At 41.6% G+C, this 24850-nt stretch overlaps 1 protein-coding gene across 4 annotated transcripts in view; it reads left to right on the top strand.

The window, feature by feature from the left end:
* Positions 1-24850, top strand: part of SLCO5A1 (solute carrier organic anion transporter family member 5A1) — a 154735-nt gene that overhangs the window by 52561 nt on the left and 77324 nt on the right. For all 4 annotated transcript variants that reach the window (XM_045398364.3, XM_005563500.5, XM_045398363.3 and 1 more), the window contains 2 exons: positions 14742-14874; positions 20926-21143. In XM_045398364.3, the coding sequence (XP_045254299.2) occupies positions 14742-14874; positions 20926-21143 (351 nt within the window). The remainder of the gene's footprint in view (positions 1-14741; positions 14875-20925; positions 21144-24850) is intronic.

Genomic DNA, 24850 nt, shown 5'->3' with positions numbered 1-24850 from the left:
GTATGGACATACGTTTTTATTTCTTTTGTGATCATACCTGGGCATGGAATGGTTGAATCGTGTGATATGTATATGTTCGACTCCATAAGACACTACTGAAATGTTCTCCAAAGTGGTTGTACCAATTTTACATTCCCACCAGCAGGGTATGACATTCTAGTTTGCATCACATCCTCCAGAACACTTGGTATGGTCTGTCTTTTTAATTTTAACCATTCAAATAGGTGTTTAGTGGTATTTCATTGTGGTTTTAATTTGCACTTTTCTGATGACTAATGATGCTGAATCTCTTTCATGTGCTTATTTTCCATTTATGTATCTTTTTTGGTAAAGTACCTGTTCAGAAATATTTTCTATGATTATTTCCTGCTAGATGTTTTTTTTTTTTCCTTTCTGTGGTTTGTTTCTTGTTTTGAGACAGGGTCTCACTCTGTCATTCAGGCTGGAGTGCAGTGGCATGATCACGGCTCACTGCAGCCTCAAACCCCTGGACTGAAGTGATACTCTCACTTCAGCCTCCCGAGTAGCTGGGACTACAGGTGCATGTCATCACGCTCAGCTAATTTTTGTATTTTTTGTAGAGATGGGTTCTTGCTATGATGCCCAGGCTGGTCCTGAACTGAGCTCAAGCAATCCGCCAGCCTTGGCCTTGCAAAGTGCTGGGATGACAGGTCTCAGCACCCAGCCCAGTCTTTTTTTGAAGGTTTATATAATCATGACCACATTATTAAAAAAATTTTGTATCCTTCATTTTCACTTAAATTTAAAAATAAATATTTCTTCAAGCTATAAAAACTCTTCATAAACATTAAAATTAATAGCCACACTGTGTCTCAAAATTTAGTTAACAATTACTTTATTATTAATGTTGTTTCTATTGTATACATAATATATTGATAAATGTTACTATGATATATATATATGTGTGTGTGTATATATATGTATGTGTGTGTGTGTGTGTGTGTGTGTGTGTGTGTATATATATATATATATATATGGGAATTACTGTCCAAAAGTTGGATCGTATAACTTTGTACCAGCAGTGGATTAGAATAACTAACTCACTGATTTTGTTTCTGCACTGAGTGTTATTTCAGTCTTTGTGAGTTTATTAAATTAGAATTGTGTCTCAGTGTTTGCAGCTTTTTTTCTTTTTCTTTTTCTTTTTTTGAGATGGGATCTTGGTCACCCAGGCTGGATTGCAGTGGCTCAATCATGGCAAACTGCAGCCTAGTCTGCTGGGCTGGAGCCATCTTCCTGCCTCAACCTCCCAAGTAGCTGGGACTACAGGCATGCACCACCACACCTGGCTAATTTAAAATTTTTTTTTGTAGAGAACTAGGTCTCACTATGTTGCCCAGGTTGGTGTCCAGCTCCTGAGCTCAAATGATCTTCCCACCGTGGCCTCCCAAAGTGCTAGGAGTATAAGCATGAGCCACTGTGTCCAGCTGCAGCTTCTATTTCTTTGATAACTTGTGAGGTTAAAGTTTTTCATGAGTTCATTTATGTTTTGGTAAGTCTCGTCCATTTTCTGTTTGTGTTCTAAGGGGATTCATTCTTAACTTTTTATGAAAATTGTTTTGCTCCAAAATATACTTTTAAAAATTTGGCCTAATATTTTTCATGCCTTCCTGATAACCCCCTGTGCTCCTTCTTGAGGATCTGATGAAGTGTATAGACAGTGGTCACTCACAGGTGTTTTTTTTTATTATTATACTTTAAGTTCTAGAGTACATGTGCACAACGTGCAGGTTTGTTACATATAGATACATGTGCCAATCTGATGTTTTAAAGCCACAGCACATTAAACCTGTTCCCCTTCCATGCCCCAGATGCTAATTAAGCATAAGTGGCTGCTGCTTATACATTTGTATGTTCCCTTTTAGGGAACACATTATTCTCTAAATAATTTTCAAATTACTTTGAAAATATTTCTAAAGGAAGTTAGTGAATTTCAACCAACGATTTCTCTCTATGGCAGCGAGGAGAAAGCTCTCCAAATCTACTGAAACTCTCTTCCCCTCTCATTTGTGACCTGAGGTGCTCTCTGGATGTTTCAGCAAAGTGATAGAGTATTCCCTGACTGCCATGGCAGCTGTTCTTTTGCTGTCAGGCCTGTGTCAAAATAACGGAATCACTTAAAATAAAAAAATTGCTGCTCAAAATAACTGAGATCAAAGGCCTCTTATCTGCCTGTGCTTGTGAGTGGAAGGAATGAGTTGGAATAATTTTCTTTAAATACAGTGCTCTGGTGCTTTAAAGTACTTTGGCTATTTTTCAGGGAATATGCAAGTTGAAAGAGAGTTGGTATCGCTGTTTTGGTATTGTGGTGATGCGCGTGGATTGTTCTTCGTATCCTTTTGTTATCTGCAGTGCTGTGTCCCCAAACGCATACAAGAGGATGGCCTCCTATCATTATGCTGCACACCAGGGTTAATAGCCATTTGAGGACTTAGACATGTGCATAAAATGTTTTTCTGTGGCACCATCCTGGGTGCAGTCCCAGACCCTGAAACTGGACCTATATTAAGCTTGTAACCTTAAACTGCTGTGGGCACAGTTCTCAGCAGGGTTCACTGCCGTGTGTGGCAGCTGAGAAAGTGGGTTACACACCAGAGGGAATATGGGGGAGCCATGGGCAATCAGCAATGAGCTGGGGGTCGGGTGTGACTTGGAATTAGAGGGTGATAATTGAGAGACCAAGTTCAAATTTGTCAAAGGGAACAGTAAATCCAGGTCAGTTATAAGGAGACTCTGAGAACCCAGCAAACCCACTTGGAGATGGCCTGTGGAGGGCCTGGAGAAGGCATGAGGCAGGGATCTGTGACTGTAAACCATAGGAACCAACTCTGTAAATCAAGGACTCTATTGGGGTGGGATTGGGGGAGGTATAGATGCTCGCTGTGACAGGGCAGCCCTGAGAGTCTAGCACCAGGAGCCTATGGATGACTCTTCAAGGCTCTGCTGTAAGGACAAAGCTGCAGCTGCTTCTGTTATTTCACCCAAGATTCAAAGTCCATGTCTTCATCACTTCTCCATTCAATAAAGGCTTATTAGTGCTTACAATCAGCACTGCTTAGGCATTGATAATGGATCAGTGAGAAAAACAGTCCTTGTTCTCAATGAGCTGACATTCCAGTGGGAGAGGCAGATAATGAACAAATATATAAAAGTATGCAGTGCAGTGATATGCACCTTGATGAAAACTGCAGCAGGGTGGGTGACAGCGGGATGGAAGCAGGTGGCAGGTGCCATGTGTAGATGTGTGGAACACTGTGGCTTCTGTAAGGGATAATATTTGGGCAGAGATCTGGAAGAAGTAAGGGAGTGAGTGAGCCGTCGGCATCTGGGGAAAGATCTTCCAGGAAGAAGGGCATCTGAGTGGCCTGGGTTGGTCACCTGTCTTCTGATGAATCATGGAGGATGGGGCTTCATGAATGATGGGCTATCAGAACTGTGTGCAATAGGGGTGGCCCCCACCACAGTTGAGGGTGGTCATTCTTTCACTGAATTCTGCCCCCAAACAGAGAGAATGAATGAGAAGGGGAATTGCCACTTCCAAGAGATGGGGACAGCAGGAATGAGGTGGTCAGAGAGGCCTTGGACAGCCTCTGGTACTCTGGACTCTCAACTGCATCCCAGTGACTAGTGCAAAAGCAGAGAGGGAAGAGGATGTGGCAGGAAAGATACAAGTGTTCAGGAGACCCAAAGACGAGTGCCCGGACTCCCCGTTCTAGATGCTGGAGCCTGCTCTTAATAGCACAGTGGACGTGACTTGTTCTTCTCCTGTCTTCTGAGAAACAACAGAAAACCATTTCCAAATGCCATTACGTGGTAGGGGAAGCCAGTTCTGTGCTACCATCACTCTCTAGGGCACTCAGAGAAGAGGGGCTGGCAACCTGCACACAGCTGTGTATGCATCGAGGCCCCAAGATGGGAGTAGGGTGCAGGTGGTGGTGGTCACTCTTCTCTGCCTCTCCCTGAGTGTGATCAGTTGCAATTCCCTGAATATACCATTCACTTTCAAATCTGTGGGCCTTTGCCCACGTGTGCTGCTCAGCCTTTAGTGTCCAGGGTCCATGAAGCCTTCTCTGTCCTCCGTCCCCAACTAATTACAACGCATCATTTCTTTCCCACAGTCCACAGCGTATTATTGGTGCTTGTTGCACCTATTCACTGAACCTTGGATCATAGTGAGTTTTACATGTTTCTTTCCTGGAAGAAAATGCATCAGTTTGATTCACCTTTGCAATGACCCCTCCCTGTCCCAGTGCCCTGCATCACAGAGTGCATGGATGAGTGGATGATCTCTGAACTTACATGTGAATCCTTATTCAACCTTTTAGGGCATGAGGCCAGGAAGGAGGTGACTCTGCAGCCCTACATGATGCTGGTTTTGACTGGGTCCCTCAGTTTCCCAGGTCCAGGAAGGCCCATATCTGCCTGGCTGACCACCGTTAGGAACTCCAGAATCATTTCTTCTCCTTCCTTTTTCCTTTCCTTTCTTTTCCTTTCCTTTCCTTTCCTTTCCTTTCCTTTCCTTTCCTTTCCTTTCCTTTCCTTTCTTTTCTTTTCTTCCCTTTCCTTTCTCCTCCCTCCCTCCTTTTTCTCTTTTCTTTTCTTTTCTCTCTCTCTGTCACCCAGGCTGAAGTGCAGTGGTGCAATTATAGCTTACTGCATCCTCAATCCCCATCACCCCACAGGCTGGAGGGATCCTTCCACTTCAGCCTCCCAAATAGCTGGGACTAGAGTCATGTGCCACCACACCTGGCTAATTTTTAAACTTTTTGTAGAGACGAAGTCTCACTACGTTGCCCAGGGTGGTCTTCAACTCCTGGACTCAAGTGATCCTCCTGCCTTGACCTCCCAGAGTGCTGGGATTATATGCCAGAATCATTTCTTGTGATTCAGGGGCATAGGTTTCCAAGCAGGTTGAATTATTTCATATAGATTGTAGAGTTCAGAGAGTTGGTCCCCGAGGTTGCAGCTGACTCCATGGAACAACCCAGTTTGAGATAATCCCTGATGCAGCCTTGTTGGGTTTTTGTGGTGAAGAGGGAGGAGCGTCTCTGAATTCTGCCAGGAATGGGGTGGCAGCCTTGATAAGTGGTGAAGTAGCTCCCGGAGCATGTTGCAGGGTGCAATTTCTCCCCATCTCTGGAGCAGCCATTGGGAAGGTCAACCCATAGGACCCTCCCCAGGGCCAGGCTGGAGCTGAATAAAGAGCCCTCTGGCTCGTCTTAGTGTCAGCAGTTATTCATCAGAGAACTTGGATTAGAACTCACATTTCTCATTACTGGATAATGTGAGAGAGCAAGCATAGGTTCCAGCTAATCCAACATGCCATGTGCTGAGTGAGCTTGAGTCCTGGAGAGAATGAACTCTAAACCTCTCAGGCTACCATCTTTCACCCACTGGACGAGCCCGAGGGGCAGCTGGGGCAGCAGCGACAGAGACCTCTGGGCGAGATATGCCCAGAAGAGGTGTGATGCTGCACCCAGCTTCTCATGAGCAATCACCAAAATTGATCACAAAATAAGCACCGCATAAGAGAAGAGTAAGATAAACACTGTTAAAGGAGATAATGTAAGAAGACTAAAAAGGAAAGAAAAACCATTCAACACTAAAAATAAGGTAAAATTAAGGAATATAACAAAGGTTTAAAGTTCTAAAATCAAGATAATTGCTTCAAATAAATTTAGCCTCATACGAACAGCACTAAAAAAGTAGGCAAACTTAAAAGTATGAGAGATAGAAAGTAAGAACACATTCAAAAGAAAAACATGAAAGTTAATTTTTAAAATATAACACCCCAGGAAAATGTTTTAAAAGATAAAATACATTTAAAATGCTGTAAGATCAGGTGGGGTGTGGTGGTTCACACCTGTAATCCCAGCACTTTGGGAGGGTGAGGTGGGCAGATCACTTGAGGTCAGAAGTTCAAGAGCAGCCTGGCCAACATGGTGAAACCTCATCTCTAGTAAAAATGCAAAATTAGCTGGGCGTGGTGGCGGGAGCCTGTAATCCCAGCTACTCAGGAGGCTGAGGCAGGAGAATCACTTGAACCCGGGAGGCGGAAGTCGCAGTGAGCCAAGGTTGCACCACTGCACTCCAGCCTGGGTGACAAGAGTGAAACTCCATCTAAAATAAAATAAAATAAAAAAGTAAGATCAAAAGCTAAAAGTGAAAGAGAGATTAGAGTATAATAAAGGTGAAATCTGCAGGAGAAAGTTAAAAATGTGATGGTAAATGGGATTAAAAATAGCAGTTAATGTGCTTTAATGTCAAAAGCAGAAGTGATCATAGAATAAGGGGAAGAGTCATTTAAGAAGAAAATTAAATACAAGTTCTGGTAAGGTCCAGGAGCTTGGGGCAGATCAGTGCAGGAAATACTGTGGGGGGTGGGCAGCGAGGAGGCAGCTAGGAAGCTGTAGCAGGGCCAGGCTTCTTGAGAGCCGCCTCTCGACTGGGGCAGCTGTGAGGTCCGAGGCCAGGGTGAGCTGGGGAGCTGGCTTCCCCTTGTGGAAGGTGGCCTTTTTGGAAGGGTCTGAAAAGATCAGAAACCCTTCCCATCATAAGTGGCTTCTTAACTCCACGAAAGTACACAGCTGAGCTGGGAATGATTTACAATGATACACAATCAATGATTTGTAAATCAATGATTTACAATGATTGTGTATATGTGGGTGGGTGTCGCAATCTTTACGTTGGGATCTGCTTCACTGAAAAAATTTAACTAATTAATTAATTATAAAATAATAAAGACAGAGTCTCACTCTGTTGCCCAGGCTAGTCTTGAACTCGCGGGCTCAAGTGATCCTCCCACTTCGGCCTCCCGAAGTATTGGGATTCCAGGTGTGAGATACCGTGCCTGGCTGGGATCTAGTTCTTTGCAGCACATGCATAATAAAGCTTCAAATAGGTCATACAATCTTCAGAGCAATAATCTCAGCTAGATATTTGTAACAGCATAAAGCTGGCATCCATAGGGGAGTATTCTATGAAGTATGAGATAACCACATCATGAGGCACCATTTAGACACAGCAAATGTTATAGAAGAATACTTACTGACATAGAAAAAGCTTGAGATAGTTACACGAAAAAACAGAACTATAGAACAATAATTACTGTGTAATTCTAACTATTCAAAAAGTTTATACAGTAGATGAACATATGAATAGTACAAAATATTTATTATTATTGTTAATATGGTATTATTTGGGTAGTAGAGATTATACTGATTTTTTAAAATTATTTTTTGTGCTCTTGAGAGTTCTCCCTAAATGAATCCATCTTATATTTAGTAATCATTAGGAAAAACCCTAAAGTTTAATTTAAAATAATTATAGAAACAGGCATAGACATGCACGTGTTCAACTCCAGAAAGATACCTTGCACTGGCCCTTCTGCAAGGAAAGAGAGGCTGGATGTTCTCTTTCCCAACTCCCATCTCCCCAGCCTGTCACAAAAACCAGTTCCTGAATCAAAAATAGTGACTCCAGAAGAGATAACTTATTAAGATAACCTAAAGGTGTTAAGTATGTCATGTATTAAGTAATGTATGTATGTGATCTACACAAAATTAATATTTAATAATATTTATTAGAGAACGAGTAGGTAATTATTCAACATAAAAATCCAACTTAGTATTTTTTTCAATGTTTATTATATTAAGCATGTTACATGCATCATCTTATTAGGACTCAGAGAGAGTAACTTTTGACAAGGCACAGGTGTGGGCGCGGGGCTCTGATCTGATCTGAGGATGTTCACTTCAGTGCTTCCTGTGTCAATAGTTCAGTATTTTAGGTTTTGGGGCAGATTCAGAAAAGTGTGATTCATGTTGCCTGCCCTCAAAGTCTGTCTAACCTAGCTGGAAAGATGAAAAAAAGTGATGAATGGGTATGTAGTGATAATACAACAACATAATACAGTGGGCAGTGCAGATAATACTTGATGTGAGCCCCTAGGACAGACATTCCTGTGGCCTGTGTGGGTCAGGCGAGGCCTCAGTGAAGCACTGGGCTTTCAAGGATGGGGAGTGTAGCCCATGTGGGTCACTGAGCTAGCTCTAGGTCGAGTGTACATAGGATGTTCTGGAGAAAGAATGACCATGCGACCAGCAGACTCTGGGGACTCAGTCAAGCCTGAAGGGATGGTACCACAAGATGCCAGTTTGCTGACTGAGTGAACGAGGTGGAAGCACAGTCAGGAGAGAAATCATGTCCGAGGCCGAGGGAGGCAGGCTGTGGTCAAGGTGAGGACAGACATGTTAGATGAGCAGTGAAGTGATAGCAAGAGAAGGGAAAGAGGAATGATATGGTTGCAGGTGGGTCGGTATCTGCTAGGGACTGAATTATGTCCCCCAAGGATTCACATGTCGAAGCCTTGACCTCCAGTATGATTGTATGTGGAGAGGGAGCCTCTAGGGAGGTTGTTAAGGTGAGATGAGGTCATGTGCCTGGTCCCTAATCTATAAGGTCCTTATAAGAATAGGAAGAGACGCCAGAATGCTCTCTCCCTGTTCGTGTAGGGAGAGGAGGACACAGCAAGAAGGTAGCCATCCACAAGCCAGGAAGAGAGACCTCCTCAGAAGGCAGTGCTGATGACACCTTGATCTTAGACTCCACCCTCTTAAACTGAGGAAACCAATGTCAGTTTCTTAAGCCACCCAGTGTGTGGTATTTTGTCATGGCAGCCTGAGATGACCAACACAGTCTAAATCTATATAAGTTTAAGTCTGTGACTATGGGCAAATAACGAAATAACAGGCATTCCTTTGATGTGTAACCTGTACATCTTGCCAAGGTTGGGAGGAGGTACATCCAGACAAAGGTGGAATCAGAGATATAGGATAAGAAATAAGGGGTATGGTCATTCTTTTGATCATGGTATGTAATCAATCCATAAAAAATTCATATTGAATGCCTCCCATGTCCCAAGAGGCAAGGTCTTACTCTGTTGCACAGGCTGGAGTGCAGTGGAATGATCATGACTCATGCAGCCTTGACCTCCCAAACTCAGGTGATCCTCCCACTTCAGCCGGGACTACAGGTGTGTGCCACCATGCCTGGCTAGTATTTGTATTTTTGGTGGAGATGGGGTTTCGCCGTGTTGGTCAGGCTGGTCTCCAACTCCTGACCTCATGATCCACCTGCTTTGGCCTCCCAAAGTGCTGGGATTACAGGCATGAGTCACCGTGCCCGGCCTAAAATGGCTTATTCTTATATAGCCTGTGTGCCAGGCATTCCACATGCTTTACAGGTATTAACTCCTTTCATGCCTATGATAACCCTGTGAGTCAATACTTCTACCATCTCAGCTTTACAGATGAGGAAAAGGGCTCAGAGAGCTTAAACAACTTGCTCAAGGTCCTAAGATTGTTGAGAATTGGAGCTGAGATTTGAACACATGATTTTGGAGTCTGTGCTTTATCCACTATGTAGTACTATGTAGGATGTGATTCCTGCTGTCAACGATGCAGAGCTTCTTGAAAAGATATGAGATAACTATTTGACAGGATAAATAGAAATAAAAAGTAGGGCACATTTAATCTCAAATAAGTGGAATGATTTAGCGTGCTCTCAGAGGGGAGTGGGCACTCCATTGCCTGTGAGATAATCCAATGGGATGCAGGAAGGACAGATTGGAGTTTCTATTTATATTTATATTACTAGTTCATTGAATTCAAATGAAGTTTGAATTGAAGTTCAAACTTCCAAGTTCTTCATCAAAAGAGAAAATCAATGACGGTGTAATCAGATCTGATGGGACACGGTCAAAAAACATGAATTTATCAACTTCACCACATGAAATATGGGTTGATAGCTGCTGTTCTTAGCTAAGATGTCGGGAGCTGGTGTACACTGAGGAAGAATTTCATCATGACATCTACTGTTATTCATGACAGTAGAGTGTTCACTGGCTGCATGGGAGCAGTGAGAGTAACGAGCGTGTGAGTGCAGAGGGCTGTGTGCCTCCTCCACGTGCGGGGCACTGGGGACACAGCAGTGAGCACCACTGACAAGCATCTCTTGAGGAGCTTATGCTCCAGTTGGAGAAGACAGATGATAAGCAAGATGGACAAAGGAAATATGTAGTGTTAGGTGGTGATATATACTAAGGAGAAAAATAAAGCGGGAAAAGGGGTGGTAAGAACTGGGGAAAGAGTCTTTAATTTTTGAATAAGGTGGCCACGTCAGGAGTCAGTGAGAAGGAACTGTTTGAGTAACTACCTGGAGGGAGTGAGTGAAGGAACCGTGTGGCCATGTGGCGGGGAAGAGCATTCAAAACACACACACACACATACATACACGCATGCATACACACACAAACACACACACGTGCACATAGAGCAACTGCTAAGACCCTAAGGCGGAGATGTGCCTGGAAGGTTAAAGAACGAAGAGACCAGTATGACTGGAGCCTAGGGAACAGGAAGTGATGAGAGACGAAGTGGGGAGGTAAAGGAGAGGTTGCAAATGTGTCGGCAGGTCCCTGTAGCTACACGTGGGTTTCGGACTGAGAGTGGGATGGGAAGGCACTGGAGGGTGTGAGCCAAGAAGTGACATGATCTGGCTCATGTTTCTAGAGGATATTAAGGCTGCTGTGTTGAAATACATTGTAGGGAAGTAAGGGCAGAAGCCAGGAGACCAGCTGGAAGGCCTAGGGTAATTTTCCAGATGAGCCTGGACCAGAGTATTAGCTATGGAGGTGAGGAGAAGGAGCTGGATGCTGGATATAATTTGATGGGAGAACCAACAGGATTTACTGATGCATTTGAAGTGAGCTGTGAGAGAGAGACTGATAGTACCTACACATCACACAGAAAACGCTTCCATTCGAGATTAATACTTAAAACCTTTTACTTCTAGAGATGCATGAGGGAGTGTGAAGGCTGCTAGAATAGACAAAAAAGAGTCTACAGGGATTCTGAGGAGAAAGGCCATTCAGAGGAGGACAGTCAGGGGTGGACTTGATTGGACCTTGAAGAATGGGTAGGATCCAGAGAGTTGGAAAGTCCCAGGCAGGGTATGGTGAGGTCAGCAAAGGAAGGGACCTGGTTCCTCCTAGGCCTGTGCTGATCATGGAGCCTGGAGTACAGGCTTTAGATCTTACAGTTTTAAGATAGAATGGTAGCAGGAGGCCAGTTTGTCCGGCACTTGAACTCCAGGTGGGGCAGTTTAGAACTTTACCTTCAGTCAGTAGGAATGACTGGGAGTTTTTGACTGGGGGAGTTGAGTGGTACGGGTTGGCTTCAGCAATTTGCTTCTCTTGTAAGCTCTGACTGAGAACCATTGGTTAATATATATAATATATATAATACACACACAGAGTAATATACATATACACACATTCTTATATAACTGTAATATATAGTTATATATTCATATGTATACATATATAATTGCGATATACAGTAATTATACACATATACACATATATGTAAGTGTATATGTATGCATATGTGTGCCGTGTGTGTGTATATATGTATCTAAATACACACAGGCACACATATACATGCATATACATACACAGGCACACATATACATACATATATACACACACAGGCATACAGATATATATGGGAATGATTCCATTGGACTTGCTTGCTATATAATAGAAATAAATGTTTCTGGTTACACTGACAAATTTTAAAAAGCTTTATCTATATTTTAGGGAGTAGTTAGGGTTTTTTTTGGTGAATGCTATTTAATGAATTTTCCTCTCACTGGATAATTGTGTGTCTGGCCAATACACATCCTGCACAATTCCGTTTGCCACTCCAAGATGTTATCCTCAGGTGCCCCGGCATAAACAGTATGGCAGAAATACCCTTTTCCCTGTCTGTGTTTGTAAGATAGCCTCTTTCATGCCAGAAGAACTATTTTGGGAGAATGATTCATGTCACATTTTGGCCTCATTACAGTTTTAAGTTGTAAATGATGCCGGTTTGCCTGGAGGTGTAAACATAAGTGTTATCTTCATATGCATATGGGAATACCTGTAACAGAAAAAGTACCTTCTATTCTTGAGTTACAGTCTAGGTTATAAACAAAGAGATTAACAAGATCTTTATCAAAATTCTAATTTTATTGATGAGAAGCATACTTCCGAAAGAGTACCAGTTACCTGTGGCTCTGCCTCCATTTTCCATTTCCAATCACAGATGGAGAGTCAAAGAACTTAATGTCTTATTGTTATGAGCAGATGATTCTATAAAATAAACACTGTGCTTTCTCTTTTGAAATAGTGTGAAAAGTGAGAGCAGGTGTTAAATTACTGTCTTGCTGTTTGTGGTTAAAAGTAACAGGAGGTACAAAAATCATTCAAAGTGTATTTAGGTGTGAATGATAAAGTAAGGTGAAGCCATTCTAATTATTCCAGTTTGCTTTCTGGTAACTTTAAAGGATGTGGCAAAGCTTCCTTATTTACTCAGTGGTTAACAATGTATGACGACATTGGAAATGAGGAACACTTAACATCTGAGTTCATTACCAGGCCTTGTACACAACAGTGCCATAAAAGTGTTTATTGGCTGGGTGTGGTGACTCACATCTGTAATCCCAGCACTTTGGGAGGCTGAGGTGGGTGTATCACGAGGTCAGGAGTTCGCGACCAGCCTGGCCAACATGGTGAAACTCTGTCTCTACTAAAAGTACAAAAATTAGCCCAGCACGATGGCAGGCGCCTGTAATCCCAGCTACTGGGGAGGCTGAGGCAGGATAATCGCTTGAACCAGGGCGGCAGAGGTTACAGTGAGCGAAGATCACGCCACTGCACTCCAGCCTGGGCGACAAAGAATCCGTATCAAAAAAAAAAAAAAAAAAAGTGTTTATTGATTTGTCCCCAGATAACTGAGTTCAAATAGGAAAAAATTAGGTTTGGAATGTGGCTAGATTTTTCTATGATTCTCAAGGAATTACATACCCTATCTTAAAATTTTAAAGTTGACAAAATATTACTTATTTTATAATTTTAAATTATAAAAGTGAAAATTGAAAAACAAAAAATTAAAGGAATGCTAATGGATTTGTTGTTGTTTGCTATACATCCTTTTTTTTTTTTTTGGCGTCTTGCTCAGTTTCCCAGCCTGGAGTGCAGTGGTGTGATCTTGCCTCACTACAATCTCTGCCCACTAAGTTCAAGTGATTTTCCCACCTCGGCCTCCCGCGTAGCTGGGATTACAGGTGCACATCACCATGCCCAGCTGATTTTTGTATTTTTAGTAGAAATGGGGTTTCACCATGTTGGCCAGGCTGGTCTCAAACTCCTGACCTCAAGTGATCCACCTGCCTCAGCCTCCCAAAGTTCTGGGATTACAGGCGTGAGCCACTGCACCTGGCCTGTTTTTTTTTTTTTTTTTTTTTTTGAGATGGAGTTTCGCTCTTGTTGCCCAGGCTGGAGTGTGATGGCGTCATCTTGGCTCTCTGCAACCTCCACCTCCCATGTTCAAGCGATTCTCCTGCCTCAGCCTCCCAAGTAGCTAGGAGTACAGGCATGTGCCACCACAGTGGCTAATTTTGTATTTTTAGTAGAGATGGGGTTTCACCATGTTAGCCAGGTTGCTCTCGAACTCCTGACCTCAGGTGATCCACCAGCCTTGGCCTCCCAAAGTGTTGGGATTACAGGCGTGAGCCACCGTGCCTGGCCTATATGCACATTTTGATGGCAAGTTTTTTGGATACAGTGACAACCTTTTTGATTCACTGACAGTGAGACATACTCTCCCCACTCCCTTGGGCATGTGCTTTAAAAAATTATTTTCTGGTTCATCTGTGGTTGGTGCTTTCCATTTGGAACTTTTGACCCATGCCATTTAGGCAGATTTATTCATATTTGAATAAGATTCTTCAATTAACAGTAAACCAAATGCATTGTAACATCTTATTTAATTATAAAGTGGTGGTTTGAAAAAATATTAGCAATTTGAGGACACTTAAGCAGTTTTATCAATTCAGCTGAATCCAGCCTCATAGCAAAATCTGGCCTTGAATTCCCCCATCCTGCTAGAATCTTCTAACTATGATGAGTGACACCTACTTTTTTCTTTTTTTTTCTTTATGTTAGACATAAAAAAAAGTCTTCTCTTGGTTATTCAGTGACTGCCTCATTAACTAGCCTGGGTCTCTACTTCTAGAAATTAGAATTTAGTGGTTCTGGAGTGGGGCCCAAACACCTATATTAAAAAACAGGGCCGGGTGCCGTGGCTCATGCCTGTAATCCTAGTACTTTGGGAGGCCGAGGTGGGTGGATCACGAGGTTAGGAGATCGAGACCATCCTGGCTAACACGGTGAAATCCTGTCTCTAAAAACACACAAAACTGGCCGGGCGTGGTGGCGGGCGCCTGTAGTCCCAGCTATTCGGGAGGCTGAGGAAGGAGAATGGCTTGAACCCGGGAGGCGGAGCTTGCAGTGAGCTGAGATCCAGCCACTGCACTCCAGCCTGGGCGACAGAGCGAGACCGTCTCAAAAAACAAACAAACAAACAAACAAACAAAACAAAAGCCACCAAAAAAGCTCTCCCAATGATTCTGATGCTCTAAGAGGACAATGGGTAAATAAAGGGCAAGCTTCAAAACCAAGATGTAAACATGGACACAAATCTCCGAAGGTCCCCTTTTTTGAAAGTTAACTGTATTGAACTGTGACGTGTCTATGGTATGACAGTGAAATGAGAGAACTCCTAACATGTAATGAAACGTTGCTGTATTTCACATTTCCCCTTCTGTCTTCTCAGCCATCATGTATGTCATGGGAGCACTTGGCCCTGCAGTGGGATATTTATTAGGTGGACTTCTTATTGGTTTTTATGTTGATCCCAGAAATCCTGTTCACCTTGACCAGAATGACCCTCGTTTCATTGGAAACTGGTAAGTTCTGTTCTCTAATTTTTAAATTTCACTTCTTACTAACGATAGTTAAAATAATAGTACATTTGTATTTAAAATTTTTCCAATAGGGAGACAAAAAATAGCTGAAACGTGTCTGGGAAGGGGTGACAGGCAGGATAATAACATCCCAAAGAAAGCTACATCCTAATCCCCAGAACCTATGAATATGTTATCTTACATGGCAAAAGGGACATTGCAAATGTGATTAAGGACTCTGAGATTATTTTAGATGACCTGGGTGGGCCCAACGTAATCAAAGGAAAGAGCGAGGCAGGAGGGCAAGAATCAGAGAAGGAGATTTGCTGATTGAAGCACAGGTTGGAGTGATGTGCCTTGAAGATGGAGGAAGGGGCTGCGAGCAAAGAATGCAGGTGGACTCTAGAAGCTGGAAAAGCAAGGAAATGGGCTCTTCCCCAGCCTCCAGAAGGCACGCAGCCCTTTCAGCCATTTTACACTTCTGACCTCCACAACTGTCACATGAATCAGATTGTGTTCCTGAAGCCACTTCTTATAGCAGGGAGCTTATACAGAGGGTTTGGGGACACTGGCTTAATCCGCATTCTTCAGGTTTGGGGTGCTTCCTTTATAGCAGAGTGAAGGAAAAGGACTGCTGTGGCTGTGTGGGGACTTTCCTGCTGACTTTAATCATACCTTTCAGTATCTTTTCTGTGCCTTAAAAAAATACATTGTTTTCACTTTCTTATTGTATTTGTGTGTCTGCTTTACAACCCTCTCCCACTGCCTGGAATGCCAGTCCTGCTTTTCCATTGTCACACTCTCAGTGACCCTTTTTTCTTGCTAATATTTTGTTTCCTCACGTGTACTAGAGATTTAACTGCTTTCTCACTTCCTAAGACTTAACTGTCTTGCAAAATAAGTGATGCTTAGGACTCAGAATGAGAACTTCAACTTTGGATGTTATGTTATTTATCCAAATAACAGAGTCGTGTTTGAGTTCTTGCAGTCCTCAACTTGAACATAATAAGTTATTTTTTACAATTGCAAGCACTAACTGAAAATATTGGTGTCCTGAATTCATTTCATGTGGGTTAGCAATATATATACATTGATAAGGCATTTTCACTTTATAGTAAAGAGAATGCTTCAGTATTAGAAAAGATACGTGCCAAGTAATTACTCACTTTTTTTTGGAACATAGATGCACATGGAGAAAGTAATTACTTTCTAGAGTGTCTTAGAGTACTTTGTTTTCTCTGTGTTTCATTACATGATAATAACATTGTAACTCTGAGGTTGGTAGGAATAATGTTTAACACTATTGATTTTCAAAACAGCTAACAGATACCAGTTGTTATACACACTTCCTATTTTCATAAGTAATGCTCTTTGAAGTTGGAAGTGTTATGTCTGGTAGAATTTTTAAATCATACAGAAAGGAGTTCCCCTGTCAGCGTTAGGGAAGTAACACAGGAGTTTTAAGTTCTTGACTCATAGTGAAATTTCTGGTCTTGTCTGTTTTCTTTCCAGTTCTGAAATAAATCAGAGTAGAGACTTTTTTCATTGTCAGAAAACCAGATTAATTAACTCTATTTATGAACATCCAGCATATGTTCTGTGTTCTATTTAGAGGTCCTTAAGGAGGGCACAGTGACAGGGAAACATCTGGAGGGAAAGATGGGGAGAACCAACTCGGGTAGGGAGAAGGAGGGAAGGCAGGAGCTTTAGTCTTACCAGTGCTTTATGCTGTCTTTTGAACTGTTTTTAGGAGACGTTAGTCCAGTTGGCAGCAAAATTGAGAGATGAGAGCTGGGTATGGTGGCTCATGCCTGTAATCCCAACACTTTTGGAGGCCGAGGCAGGTGGATCACTTGAAGGTCAGGAGTTTGAGATCACCCTGGCCAACGTGGCGAGCCTCCATCTCTACTAAAAATACAAAAAATTAGCCAGGTGTGGTGGCGCATGCCTGTAGTCCCAGCTACTCGAGAGGCTGAGGCAGGAGAATCGCTTGAAGCTGGGAGGCGGAGGTTGCAGTGAGCTGAGATCGTGCCGTTGCACTCCAGCCTGAGTGACAGAGTGAGACTCTATCTCAAAATAAATAAATAATAAATAAATAAAATTGAGAGATGAAGAGTATATGACCCTGAAGCCATATTCCCCTGGGTTTAAACCCTAGTCTGCCACCTAATACCTATGTGACCTTGGGGAAGTTACTCTGTGCCTCAGTTTTTATAATCCATAAAAGAAGGTAGTTATGGTACTTATTATCATAGGGTCATTGTGAGGAATGAATGAGTTTACATGTCTGGCACTCTAAGTTGTTCCTGCTGTACAGTATGTGTTAGCTATTCAGTCCTTTGAATCTAATCAGCGCTGAAGTAATTTTACCCATTTTTAATGGCTCAATGTTAGTTCTACACATGATAAAGACTGTCAATATAGAAACATATAATGAGGGTCTATTTAAACACAAATTTGAATTTTATTGAGTAACTACTTGTAACAGACTTCTACCTTGAACAAAAACAGTTATTTGATGCAATGTTATTTTTTATGATGTATAGCAGCAGTGATAAGTTTTCAATAGGTGTATGACGAGAGGGAGAAGACGGAAGGAAGGAATGAATAATGCTAAAATGTATTGGGTGCTTATTTTGTGTCCAGCATTATACTAAGCTCTACAAAAATTCTCATTTAAGCCTTGTAACAACCATAGGTAGTCACTGGTATTATGTGCATTTTGCAGCTGAGGAAATTGATGTTCAGGGAGTTCAATAATTTTCCATAGGCCTCAGAGTCAGTGAGAGCTGAGAAAAGAAACTGACCCAGAGCAGAGCTCTCAGTCTATTCTCTTACTGGCCCCCTTAGTGAATGGTCTCTGAGTCACGGTTCATGAAAGGGATTTAGGTAGCTTGGCTTTTCAAGTGTAGCTAGTATTGATGTGTCTTTTTCCAACATGTACTGCACACTTTCTTGTCTCACTCAGCTTTTCTCAGAGTCCTCTTTAGTATCATTATTATATCATGTGTTGTATCGATGTTATTTGAGACTGTTGAAGAATGAGTCAGTTTGCTCTGCTTTGAAGCGACCCCACACTTTAGTATTATTTTTGTATTATTTTTGTTTATTTGCCATATTTCTCCCCTTCCTGTTACGCACCTTCACTTTGGGCTATTACAAGTAAATTTTTAATGTTTGCATATAATTTTAAGTCAATGGCTGGGGCTGGGATGGGCAGGGAGGCTGAGTGCAATGCTATGTAAAAAGCATGCCGGGTGCGGTGGCTCACACTTATAATCCCAGCAGTTTGGGAGGCTGAGGCGGGCAGATCACTTGAGCCCAGGAGTTCAAGACCAACCTGGGCAACATGGTGAGACCCCCCACTTCTCTATAAAAAAATTAAAAATTAGCCACTGCGCCTGTAGTCCCAGCTATTTGGTAGGCTGACATGGAAGGATCACTTGAACTTGGGAGGTCAAGGCTGCCGTGAGCCATGATTGTACCACTGTACTCCAGCCTGGGTGACAGAGTAAGGCACTGTCTCTAAAGAAAAAAAATCAAAATGAATAAATAAATAAATTAAAAAGCAAAGCAACCACACAAAACTAGCTATCATGAACCGATTGCTAATTTGGGGACAGACATTTTATGACGTCCATCATAACATTGTCTTATTTAATTTCGATGATCCCCAAACATACTTATTACCCCTCTTGTAGATAAGAAGGCCAATTTGGAAAAGCAAAATAATTTTCCCAGGATCCTATAGTAAGCAAGTGGTAAAGACAGGATACAAACCCAGATCTGTCTGAAGCCACAGCCCATGAGGTGTCCCCTACACTACACTGCCTGACCTCTTCTGGAGAGAGTGTGAGAGCTCAGGGAGCTGCAGGGATTCGGGGGACTGGAATGGAGAGTTTGTGGAGACTGGCTCCAGAGGCAAGTGAGCAGTGCCTGATGGGTAAGAACCTCGTAAGCAGCCAAGTAGTAAGAGGGGCCAGGCATTATCATAGCTATGTTCTCTGTAGACAGATGACCTTTTAAATTATTTTTATTTTTATTTTTGAGACAGAGTTTCACTCTTATTGCCCAGGCTGGAGTACAGTGGCAGGGTCTCGGCTCACTGCAACCTCTGCCTCCTGGGTTCAAGCCATTCTCCTGCCTCAGCCTCCCGAGTAGCTGGGATTACAGGCACTTGCCACCATGCCTAGCTAATTTTTGTATTTTTAGTTGAGACAGGGTTTCACCATGTTTAGCAGGCTGGTCTCGAACTCCTGACCTCAGGTGATCCACCCACCTCGGCCTCCCAAAGTGCTGGGATTACAGGCGTGAGCCACTGTGCCCAGCTGACCTTTTTAAAATCAAAACTGTCTCTTTCAATTTATTTATTCAGCAGATTTTTTTTGAGTACCTAATCTGTGTCAGGCACTGGGCTGGTGGTTACATTCTGAATAACTGAGATTGCTGGAAGTCTGCCCTGAGCAAACTTCTCAAAATAAAGCTCTTTCCTGACTATCTTAAAATCTTCATTTGATGTAACTTTAAATATCTTTGAAAATAGCACACTTAATTATTAATGACTAATTGTAGGAATCATTCTCTCAACTGTGACCTTTAGTAGCTGATAACAGCACTTAATAGAAACTTATTTTAAAAAATGAATTTTTACTTTGCAATGGATCTATATTCTTACTTGATTGAATTCAGTATTAATACTTATGATGCTGCTTGCATTCTGCTTACAATTGATGGGAATGTGTTGACTATTTATGAACTTGGAAGCTTGAATGGCAGAGTTTGGAGGTGAGGAATCGTAGTTAGAACATGGCTACCCTGTTAGGGAGGGCCAGGGACCTCTGATTGCTAAGGAAATGTTGAAAGGGGACTGAGAAATTGATCCACGGGGCATCATGCAGTCAAGAAGCCCAGGGCTCTAATACTACAATTTCATTCTACTCTCTGTATTTGCTTCCCAGTGCTCTGCAACGTGGCAAGCTCAGGTGAATTTAAAGACAGAAGTGTGAGTCTAATAGCTCCTGTTCTACTTTTCTTGGGAAGCTTTCCAATACACATTCATTTCCCCTCTCTGAATTTTGATAGCACTCATAATCTGTACCATATAATCTAACATTTAATTATATGCATTTTGCATTTTTTAGAGGTTGTTTCTTATATTTTTGGCTTGTTTATGAATAGGTTGTAGGTTCTTGACGGCAAGGGCTAAGTTTAAATGTCTTTGTCGGTAACCCTCATACTTGGTGAAGTATTGTGAAGGCCAGCTAAGTGGGCAGCAATACATTCTTTTATTTTTTAAGTCTTGCTCTGTCACCCAAGCTGGAGTGTGGAATGCAGTGGCCTGATCTCTGTTCACTGCAACATCCACCTCCCAAGTTCAAGTGATTCTCAGGTAATCCCCGAGTAGCTGGGATTACAGGTGCACACCACCATACCCGGTTAATTTTTGTATTTTTAGTAGAGACAGAGTTTCACCGTGTTGGCCAGGCTGGTCTCAAACTCCTGTCTCAGCCTCCCAAAATGCTGGGATTATAGGTGTGAGTCACTGCACCCGGCTGGGTCAATGCATTCTTAAGTGTTTGCAGAAAAATATTTGAATATTCTCAATAATGTAAAACATATTTCACATGGGATATTAATGCTTTTCTTATGAGAAAGAAATGTCTATATTGGTCCATATAACATGCTATAGTCTACATTATTTTTCTTTTGAATTTATAATTTAGTGATATATCATAAAATACACATCGTAGAAGGTTAGCAATGCTAGCAGAACTAACTCATTGGTGCTCAAAAACACTTGAATGAAATTCTAATCAGGTTACTGTTTATAATATTCAGTATAACACTAGTATAATTATTGAGTAGATTTCTCATTTACATCACAGAAAGGGAGAATTCCGTCATTTTCTTAATTTGCTCAACTTCCCACTGCTTTACAGTTGATTACAAAAAGTTTTCTCGAGAATTTTTTCACCATAAACTTCTACTTTGCTAATTTGTCCTCACTCACAAAAGAAAAGCCATAAATGCTATTCACATTTTCCAATTTTTTAGGTGGAGTGGATTCCTCCTTTGTGCCATTGCAATGTTTCTTGTGATATTCCCAATGTTTACTTTTCCAAAAAAGCTTCCACCTCGACACAAGAAAAAGAAAAAGAAAAAGTTTTCTGTTGATGCTGTTAGTGATGATGATGTTCTGAAGGAGAAATCAAACAACAGTGAACAAGTGGACAAAAAAGTTTCTTCTATGGGATTTGGAAAGGATGTCAGAGGTAAAGTATACCTCTTGAATAAATACATGCATGGAGCTTTGGTCAGTGCTACTCAAAGTGTGGTCCCAGGCCAGTGCTGTCTACCCACTGTCTGTGGTTGGCTTGTGGCCAGATAAGTACTAAGATTGAGAGTAAGTGTTGCAAAACTTTTAGAAACTTGACAGAGTAATTTTTTTTGTGTTGCATCTAATAATAATTTAAAAATTAAGCTTATATTTTGTTATTTAAAATTAATTTTTAAATTATTCATTTGTGTATTTCGCAAAAGTATTAGTAGATGACAGGCTAGAAATCATAATTTTAAAAAATGGCTTTTCCTCACACACAGTTTGAGAAGCACTGATTTAGATCATAAAGAAACAGATGTCTATATATGTTATTTACTATAATTAGAGATGCCTGATTTTTAAAATATTAAAAATCAAGTGCATTGTGCCATGGAGGGTTTGTTTCAGGGGAATAATAGTGGCTTTGGTGTGTGGTTTGATGCCTACATAAGTATAAAACCTACCACTAGAAAGGGATCTCACTTAGCAGCTGTGTCAAATGCTTGCATATGGGCTCAGAGAAGGGTGGCCAGGGGATGGGCCTCCAAACCCAGTGTAAAAGTATTCAGAAGGTCTTGGTGATGTATAGTTTATTTTTTTCATTTTTATTTATCTTAAAAATGCTGATTATATTAAGCTAGATTAGGCAATCTATAACCTAAACAATTTGAAGTGATCATGACCAGACAATATTTGTTCAGTGTTTCGTATATCTGTTGAATGAAAATAAGTCCCTTTAATTCTAGAAACCTATAATGTGACGCTCCCATTAGTTTCAATTTTGTTTCCAACATTCTCTGAATTGATTTTTTTTGGTATAAATTATGAAGCACAATATTTATCAAGTGCTTTCATCAGTCAAGGTTGTGTTAGGTAAAATTTACCTAGGCACGTTATCATCTCATTTTGACTGTATACACAGTGTGGCCAAAGAGGAACATTTCCAGCCTAGAATAAAGTTACTCATATGTTACAGACATGTCCCTATGGCCTAAGAATAATAACAGTTAGATTGAACCATTTTTAAAGACTATATTTTTTGAAAGCAAATGAAGTGCTATTTCATTGAAAATGCTTCTTTCCAGTTACATTTTAGATTTGGCCCTCTCCCTTCCCATGATTTTGTGACACTGTGCACTTTTGGAACTGTGCATGACTTCTTATGCTCTAATAACATAAATTGTTCTCTGGACGCTGGCATGGCCTGATCTCTTCCCATGTGCACTGGCCCATCATTTTTGTGAACCTGCTATAGACCATTATGGCTACTATCAAAAGAGTGATTTTTTTTTTTCACAACTCAATTGAGACAAGGTTGATGTCAAAGAATTTAAAACATAGAATAGTCTTTGTGATTCCTTTTTTTTTTTTTCTTTTTTTTTTTTTGAGACGGAGTCTCACTCTGTCGCCCAGGCTGGAGTTCAGTGGCCGGATGTCAGCTCACTGCAAGCTCTGCCTCCCGGGTTCACGCCATTCTCCTGCCTCAGCCTCCCGAGTAGCTGGGACTACAGGCGCCTGCCACCTCGCCCGGCTAGTTTTTTGTATTTTTTAGTAGAGACGGGGTTTCACTGTGTTAGCCAGGATGGTCTCGATCTCCTGACCTCGTGATCCGCCCGTCTCGGCCTCCCAAAGTGCTGGGATTACAGGCTTGAGCCACCGCGCCCGGCCGATTCTTTTTTTTTTTTGAGATGGGTCGCCCAGGCTGGAGTGCAGTGGTGCGATCTCCACTTACTGCAATCTCTGCCTCCCAGGTTCAAGCAATTCTCCTGCCTCAGCCTCTTGAGTAGCTGTCATTACAGGCGCCCGCCCATGCCCAGCTAATTTTTTGATTTTTTTTTTTTTTTTTTTTTTTTTTTTAGTAGAGATGGTGTTCCACCATGTTGGCCAGACTGGTCTCGAACTCCTGACCTCAGGTGATTCACCTTTCTCGGCCTCCCAAAGTGCTGGTATTACAGGCGTGAGTCACCATGCCTGGCCAGCCTTTGAGTTTTCATTTATGGAGACTATAAAGTAGACTCAAAGGGAGAAATAAAGTCATACATAAGATAAAATTATATGTTTTATAGCTTAGGGTTAGGTGACTTGAATATGAAATATATCATCTATTGGACAGTATAAAAAAGTGGGGAGAAGATTGGTATCAAATACCAACAGCAGATACAACTGTTGCTGGGAATGAAGTTCTTTTGGAAGATGCAGTGTAGACAATGCGATCAATGCCCTGTTCACATTTTTGGACCCTACCGTTTTCATGGCGGAGGTCCACTAACTGCCGGGACTGAAATTATTTGCCTGAAGGGTTTTTTTTGTGGGCTGAGAAAACTGCTTGGCTCCTGCTTGAGGCGGTTTTCAGGTACCAAGGAATGAAACCCCTGGCCTCCCATGCCCCAGATAAGTCTTAAGCGGATGACTGGATAAGCACCGCGGCTCCTGCCCCTCTTGGAGGAGGCAATTCTGAGGTGTGTCTCTGTGTCTTTCGTGGGCTCTCCTCCCTTCCAGTGCACTTCCACCATGCTCTCCACCCAGCGTTCCCTGAGTTGCCCAAATAAATTATTTGGACGTGAACTCTTGTCTCAGGTCCTGCTCCTGGGGAACCCATACTTAGACATGCAGTTTCAAAAGCGATCAGGGCCATTGAGAATTCAAAAATGGTTTTGGAAATTGAATCTATACACTATTTTATGGGAGATCTTCCTGTACTGCCAGGGGTTGCTTTTCTTTGTCTTCTCTATGCTCAATGTGATGGTTCAAGATATTTTCTTTTAAAAACAAGAATAAGAGGAGTCTTTGAACGGTGATGGGTAGTTGGTTTATAAAATCTGTTTCTATTCTGATTTTCTTATGAGTATTTTTGATAAAGCCTCCTTTTTTTACCCTATGCCTTGATTATCATGACTAATCCTACTTCTGCAGCCAAATCTCCTGACTGGGACACACAACTGATTCATTTTATTATTTCCACTTGTACTGGATTTTCTAATCATATCAAGACTGGAACTTCAAGAGACACATTATCTTGTTAGAAAGAAATACTGTTTTAATTGAATTATATTGAAAATGTTTTGCCAAAAATGACATTGATGATATTAAAATAATGTTCAATTAGAATATTTAAAATTAATTCATTTTTATCTTGTATACATCTATTTCCTTTAGTGTATCTAACACATATCACCTGAAGAAAGTGATTAATATTTAATATAATTTTCCAAAGGACAAATTAAATCCCCAGGAATCGTTCTGCTATTGACATCATTTTTTTTTTTTTAAACAAAGCTGAGATTTATTATTGAGGTCTTGCCTTAAAGAATGATTCATAGAAAAGTCCATTTTGAGTTAAATCTGAGTTTGACTCCCAGATCCTGCTTTCCCTTCTATTTTCTGGAGTAGGGCTTCTTTTGGTCTTAATTTTTAAATTTTTTCTTCTATTTTTATTTTATTGAGACAGAGTCTCTCTCTGTCACCCAGGCTGGAGTGCAGTGGTATGAACTTGGCTTGCTGCACCCTCAACCTCCCAGTCTCAAGTGATCCTTCCTGGCTCAGCCTCCCTAGTAGCTGGGACTACAAGCCTGTGCCACCACACCTAGGTAATTTTTGCATTTTTTGTACAGATGGGATTTCACCATGTTTCACAGGCTGGTCTAGAACTCCTGGGCTCAA

This window comes from Macaca fascicularis, chromosome 8, assembly GCF_037993035.2.
Source record: "Macaca fascicularis isolate 582-1 chromosome 8, T2T-MFA8v1.1".
In the NCBI taxonomy this organism is placed as follows: Eukaryota; Metazoa; Chordata; class Mammalia; order Primates; family Cercopithecidae; genus Macaca; species Macaca fascicularis.
Note: the sequence above shows the minus strand (reverse complement) of the source record. Positions and strands in the feature narration are given on the sequence as shown.